At 36.7% G+C, this 19,175-nt stretch overlaps 1 protein-coding gene, 1 long non-coding RNA gene and 1 pseudogene across 5 annotated transcripts in view; 1 reads left to right on the forward strand and 2 right to left on the reverse strand.

Moving 5' to 3' along the window:
- The window catches only part of Gspt1 (G1 to S phase transition 1), a 30,977-nt gene that overhangs the window by 9,109 nt on the left and 2,693 nt on the right, over positions 1-19,175 (forward strand). For 3 of the 4 annotated variants that reach the window (XM_027940491.2, XM_027940488.2, XM_071605470.1), the window contains 13 exons: positions 3,723-3,764; positions 3,856-3,897; positions 4,612-4,830; positions 6,149-6,182; positions 9,015-9,092; positions 11,267-11,447; positions 12,188-12,342; positions 12,475-12,615; positions 13,910-14,003; positions 15,247-15,327; positions 17,595-17,768; positions 18,530-18,619; positions 18,973-19,141. In XM_027940491.2, coding sequence (XP_027796292.1) covers positions 3,876-3,897; positions 4,612-4,830; positions 6,149-6,182; positions 9,015-9,092; positions 11,267-11,447; positions 12,188-12,342; positions 12,475-12,615; positions 13,910-14,003; positions 15,247-15,327; positions 17,595-17,768; positions 18,530-18,619; positions 18,973-19,141 — 1,438 coding nt within the window. In that variant the 5' untranslated portion in view covers positions 3,723-3,764; positions 3,856-3,875. Of the gene's footprint in view, positions 1-3,722; positions 3,765-3,855; positions 3,898-4,611; positions 4,831-6,148; positions 6,183-9,014; positions 9,093-11,266; positions 11,448-12,187; positions 12,343-12,474; positions 12,616-13,909; positions 14,004-15,246; positions 15,328-17,594; positions 17,769-18,529; positions 18,620-18,972; positions 19,142-19,175 lie in introns of those variants that run through there. The other variant, XM_027940489.3, reaches the window with a different exon arrangement.
- On the reverse strand, positions 213-18,975 carry LOC139702912 (uncharacterized). Its single transcript, XR_011705455.1, has 2 exons — positions 18,480-18,975; positions 213-469 (listed from the first exon to the last, which is right to left on the reverse strand). It is a non-coding gene; the product is annotated as an uncharacterized lncRNA (long non-coding RNA).
- Positions 10,636-11,217, reverse strand: LOC114096860 (small ubiquitin-related modifier 2 pseudogene; annotated as a pseudogene).

Below are 19,175 nucleotides of genomic sequence, written 5' to 3' on the forward strand. Positions count from 1 at the left end.
ATTGCTGATATATGAAATACATAGGTTACGCTTTTTTGTTTGGTTTCATTTTGTTTTTTGTTTTTAGGTTTCAATGGACCTTTATTTTATTTATTTGTATGTGGTGCTAAAAAAAGAACCCAGTGCCTCATACATGCTAAGCAAGTACTGCATCACTGAGCTGTATGCCCCAGCCCTAAATTAAGCATTTTAAAAAAAGAATTAGTCATATGTTTGTGTTTAAAAGATGTAATTTGAATCAAATATATCTTTCATTACCTGCCATGTACATAGCCTTGAATAACTTGTGCGGGATTGATGAGCTGGCCAACTTGGATTCTCCATGTTTAAGTCCTTCATCCATGATAAAACTTTGAGACGAATTTTATATTTCCAGTGGTGGTGGCACAGGCTTGTAATCCCAGCTACTAAGAAGGCTGAGGCAGGAAGATCTTAAATTTAAGGCCAGCCTTGGCAACTAGGTGAAACCCTGTCTCAAAATAAAAATGAAAACCGCTGTGTATATATCTCAGAGGTAAAGCAACCCTGGGTTCAATTCCCAATACTAGGGGAAGAAAGAGAATTTATATACCCTGTAAAACTGAAGTGCAGTCCGTATAACAAAATTAAATATTTTTAAAGGAAACAATTCAGTGGTATTTAGTACATCCAGTGTGGTACAACCATCACCTCCATCTAGATCCAAAAACATTTTCTTCACCCCCAAAGGAAATGTGTATTCATTAGTTACTTCCCATTCTGCTCTCTTCCCAGCTTCTGGAAGCTGCAGTCTGCTTTCTGAATCTATGGATTCACCCTATCTGAGTTTTTCATATAAATGGAATCATACACCCTTCTGTGTTTTGTGTTTCACAGTGCTTACATTTAACCATTTAAGATCCAGATTATCCTCTATGTTAAACCTTAGGCAGTATTGTTGACCAGCTGTCTTCTGGTAAGATCTTTTCACTTCTTGTTTTAGAATTTGTGGTAATGTACCTAGAATCAGAGCCAGTTCATTTACCTTCTTTCTCTAGTAGGATCCTTTTAATTAGTAGTATGGTGTTGAATTCATTGGCTCACTGACTACTTTCCCATTTAGAATTGTTCCCATATTTAAATACTTGATAAGGTTGTATTTCTGAATGTGGAGATAGCATTGAAAAATTTGAAGCCATAATTTTATTCCTAAGGAAGGTTTCTAACTTCACTAACAAATATGATAAACTGTACAGCAAATATACAAAACATAGAAACCAGGCCGTAATGTTCATCTGCTAACTGAACAAATAAATGACCTTGAACCTAGGAGAACTCTAAACCCAACCTCATTATTTGCCATTATTTGGATATCAGATGCTTTATGGATAAGACTAGAACAAAGTGAATGAGTAAGGCTTGGTTGTGCATGTGTGAAGACTGGGTACAATTACATAGGGTTTAAGTTTAAAGAACATTTTGCTATATATCCTACAGTGTTTGTTTCTCATTGCAGAGATGTTGGTTCAGAAGTGTCACCAGCATAGCCATTGAGTTCGTGAGGTTGAGGGTCTGAATGTCTTGGCAAGGTCTTTCCAATGAAGACCTTTAACTCCATCATCACATGCATATCAAGCACTCCACTGTTTTTAGTGCTCGCTGCTGTTTTTGCCATCTGTAGGCTTTACAGTCATAAAACAAACAAATCACAAGGTGTTTTTGAAAAATAAAACTGAACAGATTTTCATTATGCCACATTATTCAGCCATGGAGATGGTCTCATGATAGATGGCGCTTTCCAGAAAAGTCCCTTACAGACATATATAGTATATGTTAATTTCAGAGCATTAAGAGCTGATGTGCGGAAGTAGGTGGTCAGTTTGGTTTGGGGAAGTCCAGATATGGCAAGTGGTAAGGAAGCCCACCCGTTGTCTCAGTGTTTTTTCCTGCCTTAAAATACTTGGTACATGATAGCATGGTTTACTTCTGTACAGATCTTTAGCGGGGGCTACTTGAGGAAGGGCAAGATGGCACTTGTATAACTTGGAAAAGATCACAGTTAATTCTCAAGTGCCTGTGTATTAGATGGTAGTGATTACAGTATCTGTTTCATAGAGCTTTATGAGGGATTAAATGATGTAGCAATCAGCACGTAAAGACTTAGTAAAAATCAGTTGCTGTTAAGAGTAAATTGCAGAGCTCACCCCTACCTCCTTTATGTGGGTTTTGTGAGTGTTTGGTGTCCCTGTCTGCCCATAAGAGATACTCGGGCAATGTTAATTGATAGAATTGAGCTGGAGTGGCTCCTTGTAGTGAGTGGGAAATAACACTTGTTGAAACCAAGAGTTCTTAAATTGACCCTAAAGTGTAATCTTCTCAGTGGTCCTGTCAGGTAGGTGGTTCATAATTCCAGTGAAAAATCTGCATCTCACAAATTTGTGAGTGACCAGTCAGGATATCAATCCAAGAGTCAGCTCAGGGTAGGCCCCTACCACTGCCTGGCTTTCTCTGATGATGAAGCAGTTTTCCCCTACCCTTAAATTTTTCTTAAAATATAAAAGCAAAAAGAGGTGTATATTGATCCAAAGTACAATTTCTGTCCCCTTACAAGCTTAGTTTAAATGATACCCCCCCCCCCCCCCATTTCTACTACTGTCCTGCTAATCCCTGTCTTCCGGCTCCTGTCAGGTGTTGCTTCTAGAATCTGCACTACCCTTTTCTCTGCTTGTACCATTCAGTTGTCCTTAGGGCACACTTCTTGCAGTGGTGATACTGGTCTTCCCTCACTCCAGTTATGAGTTTTGCAGGTTACAACTTCACCATTTCTGTATCATTTACTGTGTATGGTTCATAGTTCAAATTTTTGGGTGTCTTTCTACATCTTGGAGATTTCCTTTAAGGCAAGAATACTTTGACATTGGAGTATGAGATAACTGTGGAAACTGGACTGTTTGATCTTCAAGTTCTAATGTGGGGCAAAACTAACATCATTGGAATCACCTTTTCTGCAGATATTTTAAGGTCCTATATGTATTTCAGAGACTTTGCACAAATGTCATTTATCTTATTGATATCAAATTTATTTAGGGGATCTTGATAAGATATATGGTTTGTAAGCTCAGGGCTAATTATAGCCTTCTTGAGCTAGAGGGTTACCATCAAGAGATCTAGAGAAGTATATGTATATTTATTAAACAAAATCAAACTAATTTGATCTGGGCTGGACTACACATTACATTTGCACTGTCTATGAAAGAAAGATTTTATTATAAAGCAAATCAATAGAATAAGCAAACTTTTATAAATACATCTCAATTGCCATGCGTGGTGATGCACGCCTGTAATCCCAGTGGCTCAGGAGGCTGAGGCAGGAGGATTGGAGTTCAAAACCAGCCTTGACAACTTAGCAGAGTACTGAGCAACTTGGTGAGACTGTGTCTCTAGATAAATTATTTTTAAAAGGGCTGGGGGCCTGGGGATGTGGCTTAAGCGGTAACGCGCTCACCTGGCTTACACGGGGCGCTGGGTTCAATCCTCAGCACCACATAAAAATAAAAAATAAAGATGTTGTGTCCACTGAAAACTAAAAAATAAATATTAAAAAGTTCTCTCTCTCTCTCTCTCAAAAAAAAAAGGGGGGGGATGTGGCTCAGTGATTAAGTACCCCTGGGTTCAATTCCCATTAACCCCACCCCATCCCAAAAAAAATAAGTAAAACAATGTTGAGACCTTAATTTTAAATATAACTTATTTCTATTAAACAGCACCTGTGGAACCCTCTCAAGAGGAACAGTCCTTGTGTGAAGGTAATTTTTTATAATGGAAAACATTAAATTGTGGTGTGTAAAACTAGATATTCTTTTATAAATATGTATTATATCTCAATCTCTTGTCTAGGTTCAAATTCATCTGTTAGCATGGAACTTTCAGAACCTGTTGGTAAGACAATTTCTGACCATATTAATACAGTAATATGAAACTTTCACTGTCCAGATTTAAGGTTTAAATGTAAGTGTTCCAATTATTGTAATGTCTGCAACTTAAGGCATATTATTGAGTCTTTGCTATTAGGATTTAGAAAGGAGAACTTATCAGGCATAGTGCTTCCTTGATAAATTGAGTGATCACAAATAGTTGAGTGGAAAAATGCTAGAGACAATTTCAATAGTTGTGTTATTCTATTTACTTTGTGAAAATTTTTCCTCCTTTATATAACTTTATTACTCTTAAGGGTTTCATGTTCCCAAGGTGATTATTAAAGTTCATGCCAAAGTTTTATTACTTAAAAAGGAAAAAGAAACTATATCCTAAATCCTTTCACACTTTTCCTTTTATCCCACTGTCAGGTTGTCTTGACACTGGAATAACTAAGCTGTTGGGAATGTTAGCTCTTTGGTTTGTCCATAAAAAATGAAGCTCTGCTAATAACAGCAGTCTCTCATGGTCTTTGAGTCAGAGCTCTTTGTTATCAGAGTGAGGCTAACTTGAAAGCTATTACCCATTTCTGTTGTGAAAGAGATTTTCCTACTTATGTGTTACTAGACATTAGGAAATGGAATTTACATTGCAAAGTTCCACTGGTTTTAAAGCATGTGTATTTTAAAGTATGGCTAAGTCTTTTTCAGAATACTGATTTAAAATGTCTTACTTCAGTAGAAAATGGAGAGACAGAAATGTCCCCAGAAGAATCATGGGAGCACAAAGAAGAAATAAGTGAAGCAGAGCCAGGGGGTGGAGATGGAAGGCCACCAGAGGAAAGTGCCCAAGAAATGATGGAGGAGGAAGAGGAAATACCAAAACCTAAATCTGTGGTTGCACCACCAGGTGCTCCCAAAAAAGAACATGTAAATGTAGTATTCATTGGGCATGTAGGTAAGTTGCAGCTATGGCATTTATAAGAAATGACCAGAAGTATTGGATTCATCAGAGCATAAGACATCTTACTTAGCTGCTTTAAGATACTTAGTGAGCTTCTATTTATTTTGAAGTTTGGGCAGATGAACAACTTGGTAATGGCATGGAAGTGGAAGAAAGTAAACTTCAGTATTTTTGTGTGTAATGTAGTCTGTAGACCACTGATGACTTGACATACTGTGACATCTGTTGATTAATATTCTAAAAAAAATATTTTTGTGTGTGAACTTTAAATTTTAATAGGGTTGACCTTGACCTTGATACTTGGTAGTTTAATTTGTGAATTAAGAAATTAACAATTTGGAGTAATTTGTGGTGATTTGCCAGGTTGCTGCTTTAGCAAAACAAACAAAACCCTATTTATTCAGATAGTCTCTGATTATCTGACCTGTACCCAGAATTGGGAGAAGAAAATAAAGAATTCTGTGCTATTTTTCTTCTATCTTTGCTTGCTTATTTATTTATTTATTGTAGTAATAATGAGGATTGAACCTAGGACATGATAGACAAGCTCTCTAAACTGAACTATAGACTTGCCCTTCTATAAAAATATTATTTTGAAACAGGGTTTCACTGAGTTGCCCAGGCTGACCTCCAACATGGGATCCTCCTGCCTCAACCTCCGGAATAGATAGGATAACAGGTGTGTGCCACCACACCACCTTCTGCCTTCTTCTTGGTGTCATACACCAAACTTCTTTTTTAGAAGGCAAAATTTTGAAATTTGTAAAGGAGCACCTCTCCCATTTGTTAAAAAGTGAAAGGAAGGGCTGGGGCTGTGGCTCAGTGGCAGAGCACTTGCCTAGCATGGGTGAGGCCCTGGGTTCCATCCTCAGCACCACATAAAAATAAACAAATAAGACAAAGGTGTTGTGTCCAACTATAACTAAATATATATATAGTGAAAGGAAGGCTATTAGTTCACAGTTTTTTTAGCTTTTATTGCAGTCCTCTCAGGCTTTCCTTGGGGAAGTATATTTATTCTGTTGCTGCTGGGCTACTAGCTGGACATAGGAGAACAATTTGTTCAGAAGTTCTTTTTATCAGTAAAGCATGTCTGAGCCATTATGGTGCTGTAGGGAGACTTGGCAGCCTCACTTTCCAAAGGAGAAGGTAACTAGGCTTTATGCCCCATATCCTATCTGTTGTACTTTACTTGCTTTTACAAGACTTAATTACAGATGCTGAAAAATAGCTGCTGTGGTTGTGTTTGCATATGTAGCAGTTGGTTGCTGTTTTTTAACCTGTTGCTGCATGTTGTTGATATTACTTTTAGATGCTGGCAAGTCAACCATTGGAGGACAAATAATGTAAGTCTATCTTTTGTTAAATAATAAAATTAATTAAGTGAATTTCAGGCATTATAAACCTCAAGTTAAGAAGACAATAAAAATCACCTGTAGGGAAGGCTGATGATGTTTAGTGATTTTTTGCAGTGTGCTCAGTGTTAGTATCTTAATCACCATCAGACGCTCAGTAGACATTAATTAAATACATTTCTTTTTAGTTTTGTTTGTTTTTGGGGTTTGAACTCGGGTGCACTCAACCACTGAGCCACATTCCCAGCCCCATTTTGTATTTTATTTAGAGACAGAGTCTCACTGAGTTGCTTAGCACCTCACTTTTGCCGAGGCTGGCTTTGAACTCAAGATCCTCCTGCCTCAGCCTCCTGAGCCACTGGGATTATAGGCTTATGCTACTGTGCCAGGCCTAGATTTTTTTTTTTTTAATAGAAACTAATACAAAACCCTAGATCACAGGTAATCTTAGTATGCTTTGAATATGGTCCCTGACTTAAAGTGGTACAAAAGCAATAGTGATTCAATAGAAAAACTACTTTGAATTTTGTTTTTCTAGTGTGGAATGGTACTCCAGTGATGCTGGGCAGACACAGCAAACTGCAACTTCCAGTCAGTAACCACTAGGTTAAACAACCTGTACTCTACAGTTTTCTGACACCAGCATTTCTGGATATAATGATTATGCCTTTTTACCTCCTATCTGTTGACAAAATGCCCTTTTATTGGAATACATGAGATATTTAACACTTTGTTATAAAATACTTTGTTAGGGGAATATTTTTCCTAGGTTAAAGCTAATGCAAATGTTCTGAGCATGTTAAGGTAAGGTAGGCTAAGCAATGATACTCAATAGGTTAGATGTTTTAAATGTATTTTCAGTTTACATTGGGGTACGGCATAACCTTACTTTAAGTTGAGGAGATTTTGTAATTTACTTGGGAATGATGAAAGCTAGTTCTTTTTTCTTTTTTCCTTTCCTTCTTTTGGTGCTAGGGATTGAACTCAGGGCCTTATGCATGTTAGGAAGCACCGAACATTGAGTTCTTGTCTCCAGCCCCACCAGTTCTTAAATCTGGTGAATGAGAGAACTATTTTCTTCATTCATCGGCTCCTTAAATTTATGTGGATTTAATCAAAAGCAGGTAGTCTGGGTAGCATTTTAAGATTACGTAAATCATATTATAGAAGCTATTTAGGTATGAAAACCCCATGGCTGGCCTTTAATATAAAGTATTTAATTTTGGTAGATCTTTATAATTAAAAGACCCTAAATTTTTTTAATTCCCTCTGTATTAACCCCATTTCTTCTAAACTAGGTCATCAAAAGAGCTAGAGAGCATAACATGGTTTGCCTAGTTCAATAATCTTAATTGATAATCTTGCCAATTACTACTCACTAGTGTCTGGAAATTTGCTTAAAACAGGCATCCTTGACTAAAGCTCATACATAGATGGAAGTGGCATGCCTATTTGATAATGTGTCAGGAGAATATATAATGTTTGTTGGTAGGATGTAATTTTGGGTGGCATTTCAGAGGTTCCTACATTCAGGACACTGTACTGTCACTGAGAACACAAAAAGGGGAAAGCTAGGAACTGGAAGGCTTTGATTTACAGTGAATGGAGGGAAGTAGGCATTACCAAGGAACTATTTTAAAATTATAGTGTCACTTTGACAGGTATTTGGATAACATTGTTGAATTTTTTTTTTTTATAGTGTTTATATTTACTTTGTTCTGTTGTAGTTTTCCAGTGTTAGGAATAGAACCCAGAGCCTTATACATACTTGACAAGCACTCTGTCACTGAGCTACACCCCCAACCCTACATTTACTTTTCTAAAAAATTTTCATTCTGGAAATTGTTAGACTTACAGAAAGGTCACGAAACAGTACAGAGTTCCACAGACCCTTCATTGAGCCATCCCTAATACAAACATTCTATATAACCATAGCTCATCAAAACTAGAAAATTAACATTAGTATAATACTATTAACTTAGACAACAGATCTTTTATGAGTTTTTCTGCAATTCCACAATGAACTTAATTCTTAGATCTTCTTAGTTTTCAACATATGACATCTTCTCAGTCCTATGCTTTATAACCTTAGATAATTTTAGGAGCACTATTCATTTATTTCATAGACTATTCTTCAATTAGATTTGACTGCTGTTTTCTCACAATTCTATCAAGGTTTTACATTTGGGGCAAGAATATCATTAAAAATATGTTGTGCTTTTCTCAGTGCATCCTATAAAAGATCCATGGTATCCAAAATCGTATTTTATTTATTCAATATGTTTTATGTAGTACTGGTGACATTAGCCAGGATTGGTTAAGGTGGTGTTTGCCAGTATTCTCCTCTATAAAGTTTTTCCACTTTCCATGATTTTATCATCACCAGTGGCACATTTACTTTAAAAACTTGTTTTCTGTGGGGCTGGGGTTATGGCTCATTGGTAGAGTGCTCGCCTCGTATAAACAAATAAATAAATAAAGTTTTTGTGTACAACTGCAAAAAAAATAATATTTTTAAAAAACAAACTTGAGGGGTTGAGGATGTGGCTCAAGTGGTAGCGTGCTCGCCTGGCATGTGTGCAGCCCGGGTTCGATCCTCAGCACCACATAACAAACAAAGATGTTGTGTCTGTCGAAAACTAAAAAATAAATATTAAAGAAAATTCTCTCTCGCGCGCGCTGCGCTCTCTCTCTCTCTCTCTCTCTCTTTAAAAAAAAAAAAAAACTTTTGATTTCTGGAGATAATGCCTCTCAAGGGATTTAAAGTTTTTGTTATTTTTACAGAGTAATTGTTCACTTCTTTCTTTCTCTAATCATTTTCAGGTATTTGACTGGAATGGTTGACAAAAGGACACTTGAAAAATATGAAAGAGAAGCTAAAGAAAAAAACAGAGAAACCTGGTAAACTTTTGTGATGCTATAAATCACTTAAGGAAATGCTGCCCACGTAATGGTTTTGTAATATTTCCCTTCACCTCATAATACACAGTACATCTATTCCTGGTGACTGTAGCTTACACAGAAAATTTAGAAATCATCCAAACCTCTAGTAATAGGACACTTATTGAATAAATTGTCAATCGTCCATTCAGTTGGGACATCATATAACCACCAACAAATTACATTTACAGACTTTATAATATGTAGGAATAGGAATTTATAGTGGCATTTGGGAGAAAGCAGAAAACATTATTGTTCTTAGGCTATTATATGGTCATAATGTAAATAAATACTGGAAAGAAAAACGTGGGAAAAATAATAACAGTGGTTGCCTTTTAGTCGTGAGAGAAGGGGTTGATTTGTTTTTATTTTTAATGGTACTGGGGAATGAACTCAGGGCCTCAAGCATGCCAGCTAAGCAATTACCACAGAGCTATACTGCCAACCCTATTTATATAATTTTTACACAGCAAAGTAATATTGAAATAATTTTCAGCAAGTAACCAGTGCTCCCACATGATTGGTTGGTGGTCTTTACTTTTGAAATATATCCTTACTTTTTACACTCATGACTTGTACTTCGTACTATGTAATTGTAATGTGAATATAAAGGAGGTCATTCTTGCAGCACTCACAATGATACTGGCATTGGTACTAAGTACCTTTCTATGTGTGTTATTAGCTTATATTCTTATTTTCATAAATAACATTTGCTTATGGAATATATAATTGTAGGTATATATAAAAACTCTTTGAGTGGTACTAGTGTGCTTCCCCTTCTCCACCTCTTCCTGCCATTAGGAATTGAATTCAAGACCTCATGCTTACTAAAAAAGCAAGTGCTCCACCTCTGCGTTATATCCCACTAAGTTGCAGAGACTGGCTTTGAATTTATGATCCTCTTGCTCCAGCCTCTCAAGAAACTGGTGTTACAGAAATGCGCCACTGTACCCGCCACATTTTATTCTTCTAATTTTTATATTTTACCAGCCCTGTTTATGACTTAGTTGTATGATGGACACAAAGCAAGATGTCGTTATTTACTTTTCATGGTAGAAGAATGTCCTTTTTTTTTTTAAACAAGAAGTTTATTTAAACAACAAGATGCTTGACTTGAAGGGAAAACTATCTAGGAATCTTTTTTAAGAGTAATTTACCCCTACTTAAAGACAGATTGCCCTACAATTAACAACTACGTACAAAAAAGTTATAAAATTGTCCTTGGTTTTACAATGATAAATGAAAAACATTAAAATTCTCCAATCGAACAAGGTATGCAAGGATTTTTATGTTCAGTTTTTTGTTGTTGTTGTTGTTTTTTGTTAAAACAGTGAGAGCAAAATAACTTACTGGAATATAAAGATAAGAGCTGAATGAGCATGCCACTAATGGAGAAAGGGGATATTTTCACAGAACCAGTATTTTTCCCCATCCCATCTCCATTTGATGTCAATCAAAACATATCATTGGCCATTTAGTTTTAAAAAAAAAAAAAGCAATATGCTTGTGCACATACACCAGTTACTTTATGTACAATAAAGGAATGGGGAAGGGGAAAATGAAAGAATAAAGAAAACTATACTGTAGTAGTCAGGATGTGGTGGAACCAAATTGCAGTTTTCTAATTGAGAATGTATTCTGTAAGAACAGAGTTCTGGAGTAAAGTAGCAGGTTCCCTTTTCAGTAGACACCTCCTGTCTGCTGCTGGAACACATCAATTGTGTCTTCATCCTCCATTTCCAACTGTGCAGGTGTCTGTTTCATTAATTGGCTGCCTGTCAATTCGGAATCTGATCTGCCTCATCGACAAACCCTGTCATTCACAATATGCCTTCATTAGTTTACTAAGTGCTTAATCTTAAACTGCACCACAGAACCATCCTGCCCCGCCACCTTCAAGTTAATATGATCGTTGTTCTCAGTCTTGACTCCTTCCTTGGGCTTTTCGTCGGCCATGGTGAGCGCCAGAGTCACCTCAGCTGCCGCTTCATAAAAGAGGTACCAGGTCCGCACCGAACGAGCACACAAGCAGCTCCAGGAGCGGCAGAAGAAGGAGGCGGCAGCGGTGGACGAGAGAAGAATGTCTTTTAAAAGAATCTCATGTTCTATTATTATTTAATTTGTTTTTTTTCAAGGTACTTATCTTGGGCCTTAGACACAAATCAGGAAGAACGGGACAAAGGTAAAACAGTAGAAGTGGGTCGAGCCTATTTTGAAACAGAAAAGAAGCATTTCACAATTCTAGATGCCCCTGGCCACAAGAGTTTTGTCCCAAATATGATTGGTGGTGCCTCTCAGGCTGATCTGGCTGTGCTGGTAAGAAAGACATTTCCATCTGTGTATTTGTTAGCAACCCAATTTATAGCTTCACATAAATGTCCAAATTCACCTTTCAGAAGTTAGAATGTAGCTTACACTGAGCTATGATGTCGTACACATGGTGACAATTTTCATTTTTGTTGCACTAATATGCCCAATAAATCTTTATAATTTACTTCTGAAAATACATTTTAAACTTTCTCTCCTATCACTATTATCTATAAATGTGTCAGAGCTTAGTGTCTAATAAATGTTTAACCTTCTAGCAATGAATAGTAAACCACTCGTTTTTTAAGGCCTTTAGTCATTCCTCAAATCTGACATTTTCCTGTGAAATGTCCTAAATCATATGATTTGATTTAAAAAAAAATGTGCGGTGAGTGGAACCTGGGATCTTCTACATGCTAATAAGCACATTAAGGGGCTGGGGATGTGGCTCAAGCGGTAGCGCGCTCGCCTGGCAAGCGTGCAGCCCGGGTTCAATCCTCAGCACCACATACAAACAAAGATATTGTCTGCCGAAAACTAATAAATAAATAATAAGCAAGCACATTAAGTGCCCACTCTACCACTGAGCTACACCCCCAGACCTAACCACTCAAATCTGAAGCAACATTCAAAAGCACGTACATTGTAACTTTCTTCTATCATCTTATTTCTGATATAAATGAAAGATGTTTTACTGCTTGAAAAGTCTGTCAATGTGTAAGAATAAATTCCTTAACTTCTTGGAATAGGTCATCTCAGCCAGGAAAGGAGAGTTTGAAACTGGCTTTGAAAAAGGAGGACAGACGAGAGAGCATGCAATGTTGGCAAAGACGGCAGGTGTAAAACACTTAATTGTGCTTATTAATAAGATGGATGATCCAACAGTAAATTGGAGCAATGAGAGGTAAGTGTAGATGTCTTTCTGGTCTTTTAATAGATATGTTGGTAAAATAAAACATGGTTTTGCTACTCTATGCATATTTCCCTAGAGTTCATTGGTTGACCTTATAATTGAATTATTTATAAATATTCATAGATATGAAGAATGTAAAGAGAAACTAGTGCCATTTTTGAAAAAAGTTGGCTTCAATCCCAAAAAAGACATTCACTTTATGCCCTGCTCAGGACTGACTGGAGCAAATCTCAAAGAGCAATCAGATTTCTGTCCTTGGTACAAGTAAGTAACCTTTTATTTCTTTTTTTTAACTATGTCTTAGCTGGGCAAGGTGGCACACACCTGTAATCCCAGTGGCTTGGGAGGCTGAGGCAGGAGGATTGCAAGATGCTAAACAACTCAGTGAGACCCTGTTTCTAAAAATGGGGCTGGGGATATGGCTCAGTGGTCAAGTGCCCCTGAGCTCAATCCTCAGTACCCAAAATATGTGTGTGTGTCTCTTAATAAGTAACTTTAAGCAAATATGGGCTGGGGCTGGGGCTCAGTGGCAGAGCATTTGCCTAGCACATGTGAGGCACTGGGTTCAATCCTTAGCACTGCATGAAAATAAGCAAATAAAGGCATTCTGTCCATCTATACCTATCAAAAAAATTTGTTTTAAGTATGGCTATACCCTTGACTTTAAAAATACTAGGAACCACTGCCCATTTTTAATTGGGTTGTATTTGGATACAAATTCCCTTATCAAATACATGATTAGAAAGTATTTTCATGCATCTTACACATGGTTTCCATGTGCGTATGCACGTGCATGCTGTGGATTGAACCCAAGGCTTTCCATTATTACCCACTGAGCTCTATCCCCAGCCCTCTTTTTTCACTTGGTATCCTTTGAAGCACACAATGTTTTACTGATGATAAGGTCCAGTTTATCTTTTTATTTTTTCTCCCCCCTTTGGTTGATCGTTCTTTTGGTGTTATATCTAAGAAAACATTGCCTGACCCAAGGTCACAAAAATATTTTCTTCTAAATGTGTTATAGTTCACTTTTATGAGAAGTGTAAGTTGAAGGTCTGTATCTAAATTTTTGCTTTTGCATATGGATGTCCAGCTGTTCAGGCACAATTTGTTGAAAACATGATTCTTCACTGAATTGGATCAATGAAAATCAAATGGCCTTCAGAGGTTATTTCTGGATTTCAGTTCTCTTCTAGTACCACATAATCTAGCTTACTGTACTTCTGATGTTTTAAATCAGGAAGTGTATGTCTTCAATCTTGGTATTTTCTAGATTGTTTTGGCTATTCCAAGCTCATTAAATTTCCCATATGAATGTTAGGATCAGCTTGTAATTTCTGCAAAAAAAAAGGCAGCTACACAATGTTAAATCTTCCAATTCAAATAAAAGAGAAAGTTTATTGTAGTGTTCTGGGGAGTATGATAACATAATAAATTGAATTAGAAGAGTCATGGGTAGAATGGAAATATTACAGCCAAGTTGAGTACATTTGTGTAACTTCTTAAAATTTTTGTATTTATGTTGACTTTTCTCTAATGGGTATTGTTTTATTCTCAGTGGATTACCATTTATTCCATATCTGGATAATTTGCCAAACTTCAATAGATCAGTTGATGGACCAATCAGGCTGCCAATTGTGGATAAGTACAAGGTACCCAAAATTTAAAGAAATTGGATTTTGTGGGAGGCAGAATCATTGTTTCGTGTTTATTTCTAATTAGGAAACAATCTTATTAATGATATAATATCTTTTTTTCATGGTACATATGGTATACCATATATATTATGTATGTAGACCATGATTTGTTTTGAGACAGGGCCTCACTAAGTTTCTGAAGCTAGTCTTGAACTTGCAATCTTCCTGCCTTGGGCCCAGTTCACTGGGATTATAGGTATGCACCACCATGCCTGGTCAGTGATCACTTCTTAGCAATAAATTCATCACAGATGGGCTTAAAGTATTCCCACGTTAAAGTTGATGGATATTGATACACAGCCTTGTGAAAATATCATGTTAATTTATAATATCACTAGCAGCATATGAGTGCTAGTTTTATCATAGCCTCACCAATCCAGGTGTTAGTCTTTGGTTTGGCTTTTTGTTTTTCTGTTTTTACTTGTTAAAATAAATAAGCTGGGGATTGAATCCAAGGCCTTTTGCATGTAAGGCTAGCACTCTACCAACTGAGCTATATCCCTAGCCCACAACCTTAATTTTTAAAAGTTTTACAGTAACAATGTGATTTTGTCAATTTTGTTCACCAGTACCTCCCATTTCCCTTCCATCCTCCTTCTCCCTGGTCCCCTTCCTCTACTCTCCTAGATCTGCCCCACCCCCTTTTGTCTCTCTAGTTTCCACATGAGAGAAAACATGACTTTGACTTTCTGAATTTGGCTTATTTCATTTAATATATCGCTCTCAGGTTCTGTCTTCCATTCTAATGTTCTTGAACAACTATTGTTTTCCAAATTTATACAAGAGGAAACAGGCTTAGATCAGGAGAACCTGAAATTGTACAAACAATTCATATCTTCCCTCTTAATGATATTTGCTGTCTTCTGCACCATCTTCGCTTTTAAATTTTAAGCATACTTAATAATTAATATAATCATACATATGCTTATGACACAGTTATTACGGAGCATTTGTCCCCCTCCCCATGTTTAAGGATAATCCTAAACATTCTACTCCTTTATTATTGGTGCATTTTTAATTACACATAATAGTGGAATTCCTGGTTACATATTTGTACGTGCACACAATACCATTCTACTTTAAGCTAATGATTTTATAAGAAAGTACTATAGAATTTCACTTTGAGCTTGTCAACTGCTGTAGAGCGGCAATAAAGGTCTGAAACATGATTTTTAATTTTATTATTTTATTTGAACAGGATATGGGCACTGTGGTCCTGGGAAAGCTGGAATCAGGATCTATTTGTAAAGGCCAGCAACTTGTGATGATGCCAAATAAGGTAAGAGTTAGTAATGCTCTTTGCTGTTTAGATTTTCTATTGAAAATGTTAGCAAGGAGGCGGAACATCATGGTGGGAGAGGGTGGCAGAAAGAAGCATCTCACAGACTCTACTTGCCAGATACAATATACACTAAAGCCACACCCTTAATTCCCACCTCCTCCAGTCACACCCTACCACTTTAGTTAATTCCATCAGGGATTAACTCACTGATTAGGCTAAAACTATAACCCAATCATTTTCAAACTTAACTTTAAAATAATGATTATGTCTTACCAATGCCAAGTGTAAACTTGTAGAAAAACTATTTAGAAAGGTATTTCTGTTATTCATTTGAGAAATGGAGGGTTCAGTATTAACATGTTAGAGCTAAAAGATATAGCATGAAGTGCCCCATGAAGACCATCATCGCTACTGTCTTTATAGGCAAGTAAATAGAGATTTGTGCACTTAAGTGACTTCCTTAACATTGAGGAAGCCAAGGAAGAAAACAGGTTTAATTATGATCTAGTAAGCTTTCTCGTTTTAAATATTATAAAATAATATCTCCAATCTTAATTTGTTTTGACCAGAGAATTTGCCTTTATCCTAAATGGGTTTTTTTTTTTTTTTAATTCCTCCTACCTTATTGTAAATTTTTTTCTGTTGATGTTTCATTAAAACATGGCAATATCACTATGAAATATTATTAAATATTTCTGACGGCTCATCTGATATTTGCAGATGACCTGTTGCTAAAACACTAACTGTTTTCAAGAGAGAGGGCTTCTGTAACACCTTCAGAGATATTGCTTGGGTGGGAATATTGACTTGAATCATCAGAACTTCCAAATAGAGATTTTTTTTTAATATTTATTTTTCAATTGTAGTTGGACAATACCTTTATTTTATTGCACCATCGAACCCAGCGCCTCACAGGTGCCAAGTGCTCTTCCGCTGAGCAACGGCCCCCCAAATAGAGATTTTTAATAGATTTAATTGAAGATTTTCTTTTTACCATGCTCATTCCAGGGTCTGTGAATTAGAAAAGGTGTCTATCCATTGCCCAAGTTTAAGTATCATTGGCACCTTACAAATTGTACTTTAGGGTTTCTATTTTAAGCCTACATTTCCTAACATGATCATCACTGCAACTCCAGGCTGACACTGAAAGAAAATAATTGTTGATTTGAGTTTTTGCTCAATTTGGTCTGTAGCACTATCACAAAAGTCAGGGGAACACATAAAATTTATCACCAGTAACAGTATATTAAGAATATTGTGCAACAACTACCATTACTGTCTAGTTCCTTTCCCAAAAGGAAATCCTATATTCATTAAACAGTTATGTGCTTTTCAAGCTTAGTTGTTGCAGCAGTAACTTTCGAGAAGTACTGTTTTAATCAGCTTTTTTGCTGCTGTGATGACTAAAGGACTCAACCAGCACAGTTATAGGACAGGGGGCTGGGATATAGCTCAGTAGGTAGAGTGCTCGCCTCACACACACAAGGCCCTGGGTTCAGTCCCCAGCACCACCAAGGAAGAGTTTATTTGAGGGCTCACAGTTTGAGAGATTTTAGTCCATAGAAGGCCGGCTCCATTCCTCAGGGCTTGAGGGTGAGGGGGAACATCATGGTGGGAGGGTAGTAGAGAGAAACAGCTCACTTCAGGGTGATCAGGAAGCACAGACTCTACTTGCCAGATACAGATGTATGCACTAAAGCCACACTCTTAATTCCCACCTCCTCCAGTCACACCCTGCCACTTTAGTTAATTCCATCAGGGATTAACTCACTGATTAGGCAAACAGGTACACACTTCAGGTATTTTGTAGTTGTTAGGTCATGGAAGATAGATCTATTAAGTCCTAGAATGCCCCAGGAATAAAATTTTACATCCATAAAGTCAAAAGTTAGATATTAAATTTCGTGTTTTGGTTTTAAAAAAGTGAAAAAAAAAAATGCTAGTTTGTACTCTGTTCTACTTGAAAATATTAGAATGTGATATTTAGAAGATCACAGGTTAGAGAGTAGGGTAGTTCAGTGGTAAAGGGCTTGCCTAGCATTTTGAGGCCCTAGGATCAATCCCTATTATTGAAGACGGAAAAACTTTCACTGGCAGCTGTACATCTAGAATGAGATATCATATTTACTGTCTTTGCTGCAAGATTAGGATGCATGGTATATTTAATGAATATACATTAATGTGGCGATCATGAGGTGAAATTGGCATTCTTGTGGTCTACAATGCAGTGAATGTCATAAAACCTTTCTTGATTTATCTTAAAGCACAACGTGGAAGTTCTTGGAATACTTTCTGATGATGTAGAAACAGATTCTGTAGCACCAGGTGAAAACCTCAAAATCAGACTCAAAGGAATCGAAGAAGAAGAGATTCTTCCAGGATTCATACTTTGTGATCCTAATAACCTTTGTCATTCTGGACGCACGTTTGATGCCCAGGTAGATTACTTATTATAGTTGTTGTAGTGATGTTAAGAAGAGAAAGAGAAGTTAATTAGAATTTTAGTGTCTTTTGTCTTGAATATTTGTGACATGCCACTTAACCAATATTAGGAAAATTTATAGTAGGAGCCATTTATATATCACCATTATGATGTATATCTCAGTCTTCAAGATGATACAAGTACTTATTGAGTAGGGACTATTTTTTGTGAATGCCTATTTTTGATCAATTGATCAAAATGTAACTAATATTCACTTTGTAAAACAGATACTAGTAGTGATTTATCATTACTTACATTTTGTTTAGTGTCATTCACTTTGACTAGAGCTCAGTTGCCTTGGAAGTTGTGGTTTGTCTGCTCATTCATAGCAAATAACTTAGCAGATATGAATCACACACACATTTTCTCCATGTCAGTAGCAACCTGAGCTCCCTGGAGAATGACATTGAATAGTTGGTGTGGTTAACAGAAGTTTTGAATACTATTAATAAAGTATGATGACTAATCAGGTTAGATTTGATGTCAGATATATAAGGTTGTTTACTTTTAGTGGATGTTGGTTATTGAGAAGTGGGTAAAGTTACGGCAAGTTCACATCTAGGTAGCTTGTGAGTGGTGGTAATGATTAAAGTTTACCAGGCACTTGCCATTTTTAGTAGAATAGGATACTGAAATTCATGCTTTGAAATTAGGCAATCTAACTCACCTTGTGAACAAGGTTAATAAGAAAGAATTCATCTTTTCCTTATTTGGCAGATAGTGATTATAGAGCACAAATCCATCATCTGCCCAGGGTATAATGCGGTGCTGCATATTCATACCTGTATTGAGGAAGTCGAAATAACAGTGAGTTTATTTTAAACTAATTGGTTTGTTTATTTACTGACTTGTTTTGATTTATTATCTTGCTAGGTGTTGTGGTGCAAGCCTATAATCCTAGCAGCTTGGGAGGTTAAGGCAGGAGGATCATGATTTTGAGGACAGCCTCAGCAACTTAGTGGACTGAGTCAAAATAAAAAGGGCTGGGATGTGACTCAGTGGTTAAGCACCCCTGTTTTGATCCCTGGTACCAAAAAAGAAAAAAGAGATTGTTTTATCTTAAAAGTTTCTAATGGGCAATTATGATACATTTTTATTTGTACTCCTAAAAGTTGCTTATATTTGGCGTTTTTCTGATTTTCTTATCTTTTCTTGGATAGGCCTTAATCTGCTTGGTAGACAAAAAATCAGGGGAAAAAAGTAAGACTCGACCCCGTTTTGTGAAACAAGATCAAGTATGCATCGCCCGCTTAAGGACAGCAGGAACCATCTGCCTTGAGACCTTTAAAGACTTCCCTCAAATGGGTCGTTTTACTTTAAGAGATGAGGGTAAGTCCTGCTAAGTTGATTTCTAGGATGCCTA

Source organism: Marmota flaviventris, chromosome 19 (assembly GCF_047511675.1).
Source record: "Marmota flaviventris isolate mMarFla1 chromosome 19, mMarFla1.hap1, whole genome shotgun sequence".
Lineage (NCBI taxonomy): Eukaryota > Metazoa > Chordata > Mammalia > Rodentia > Sciuridae > Marmota > Marmota flaviventris.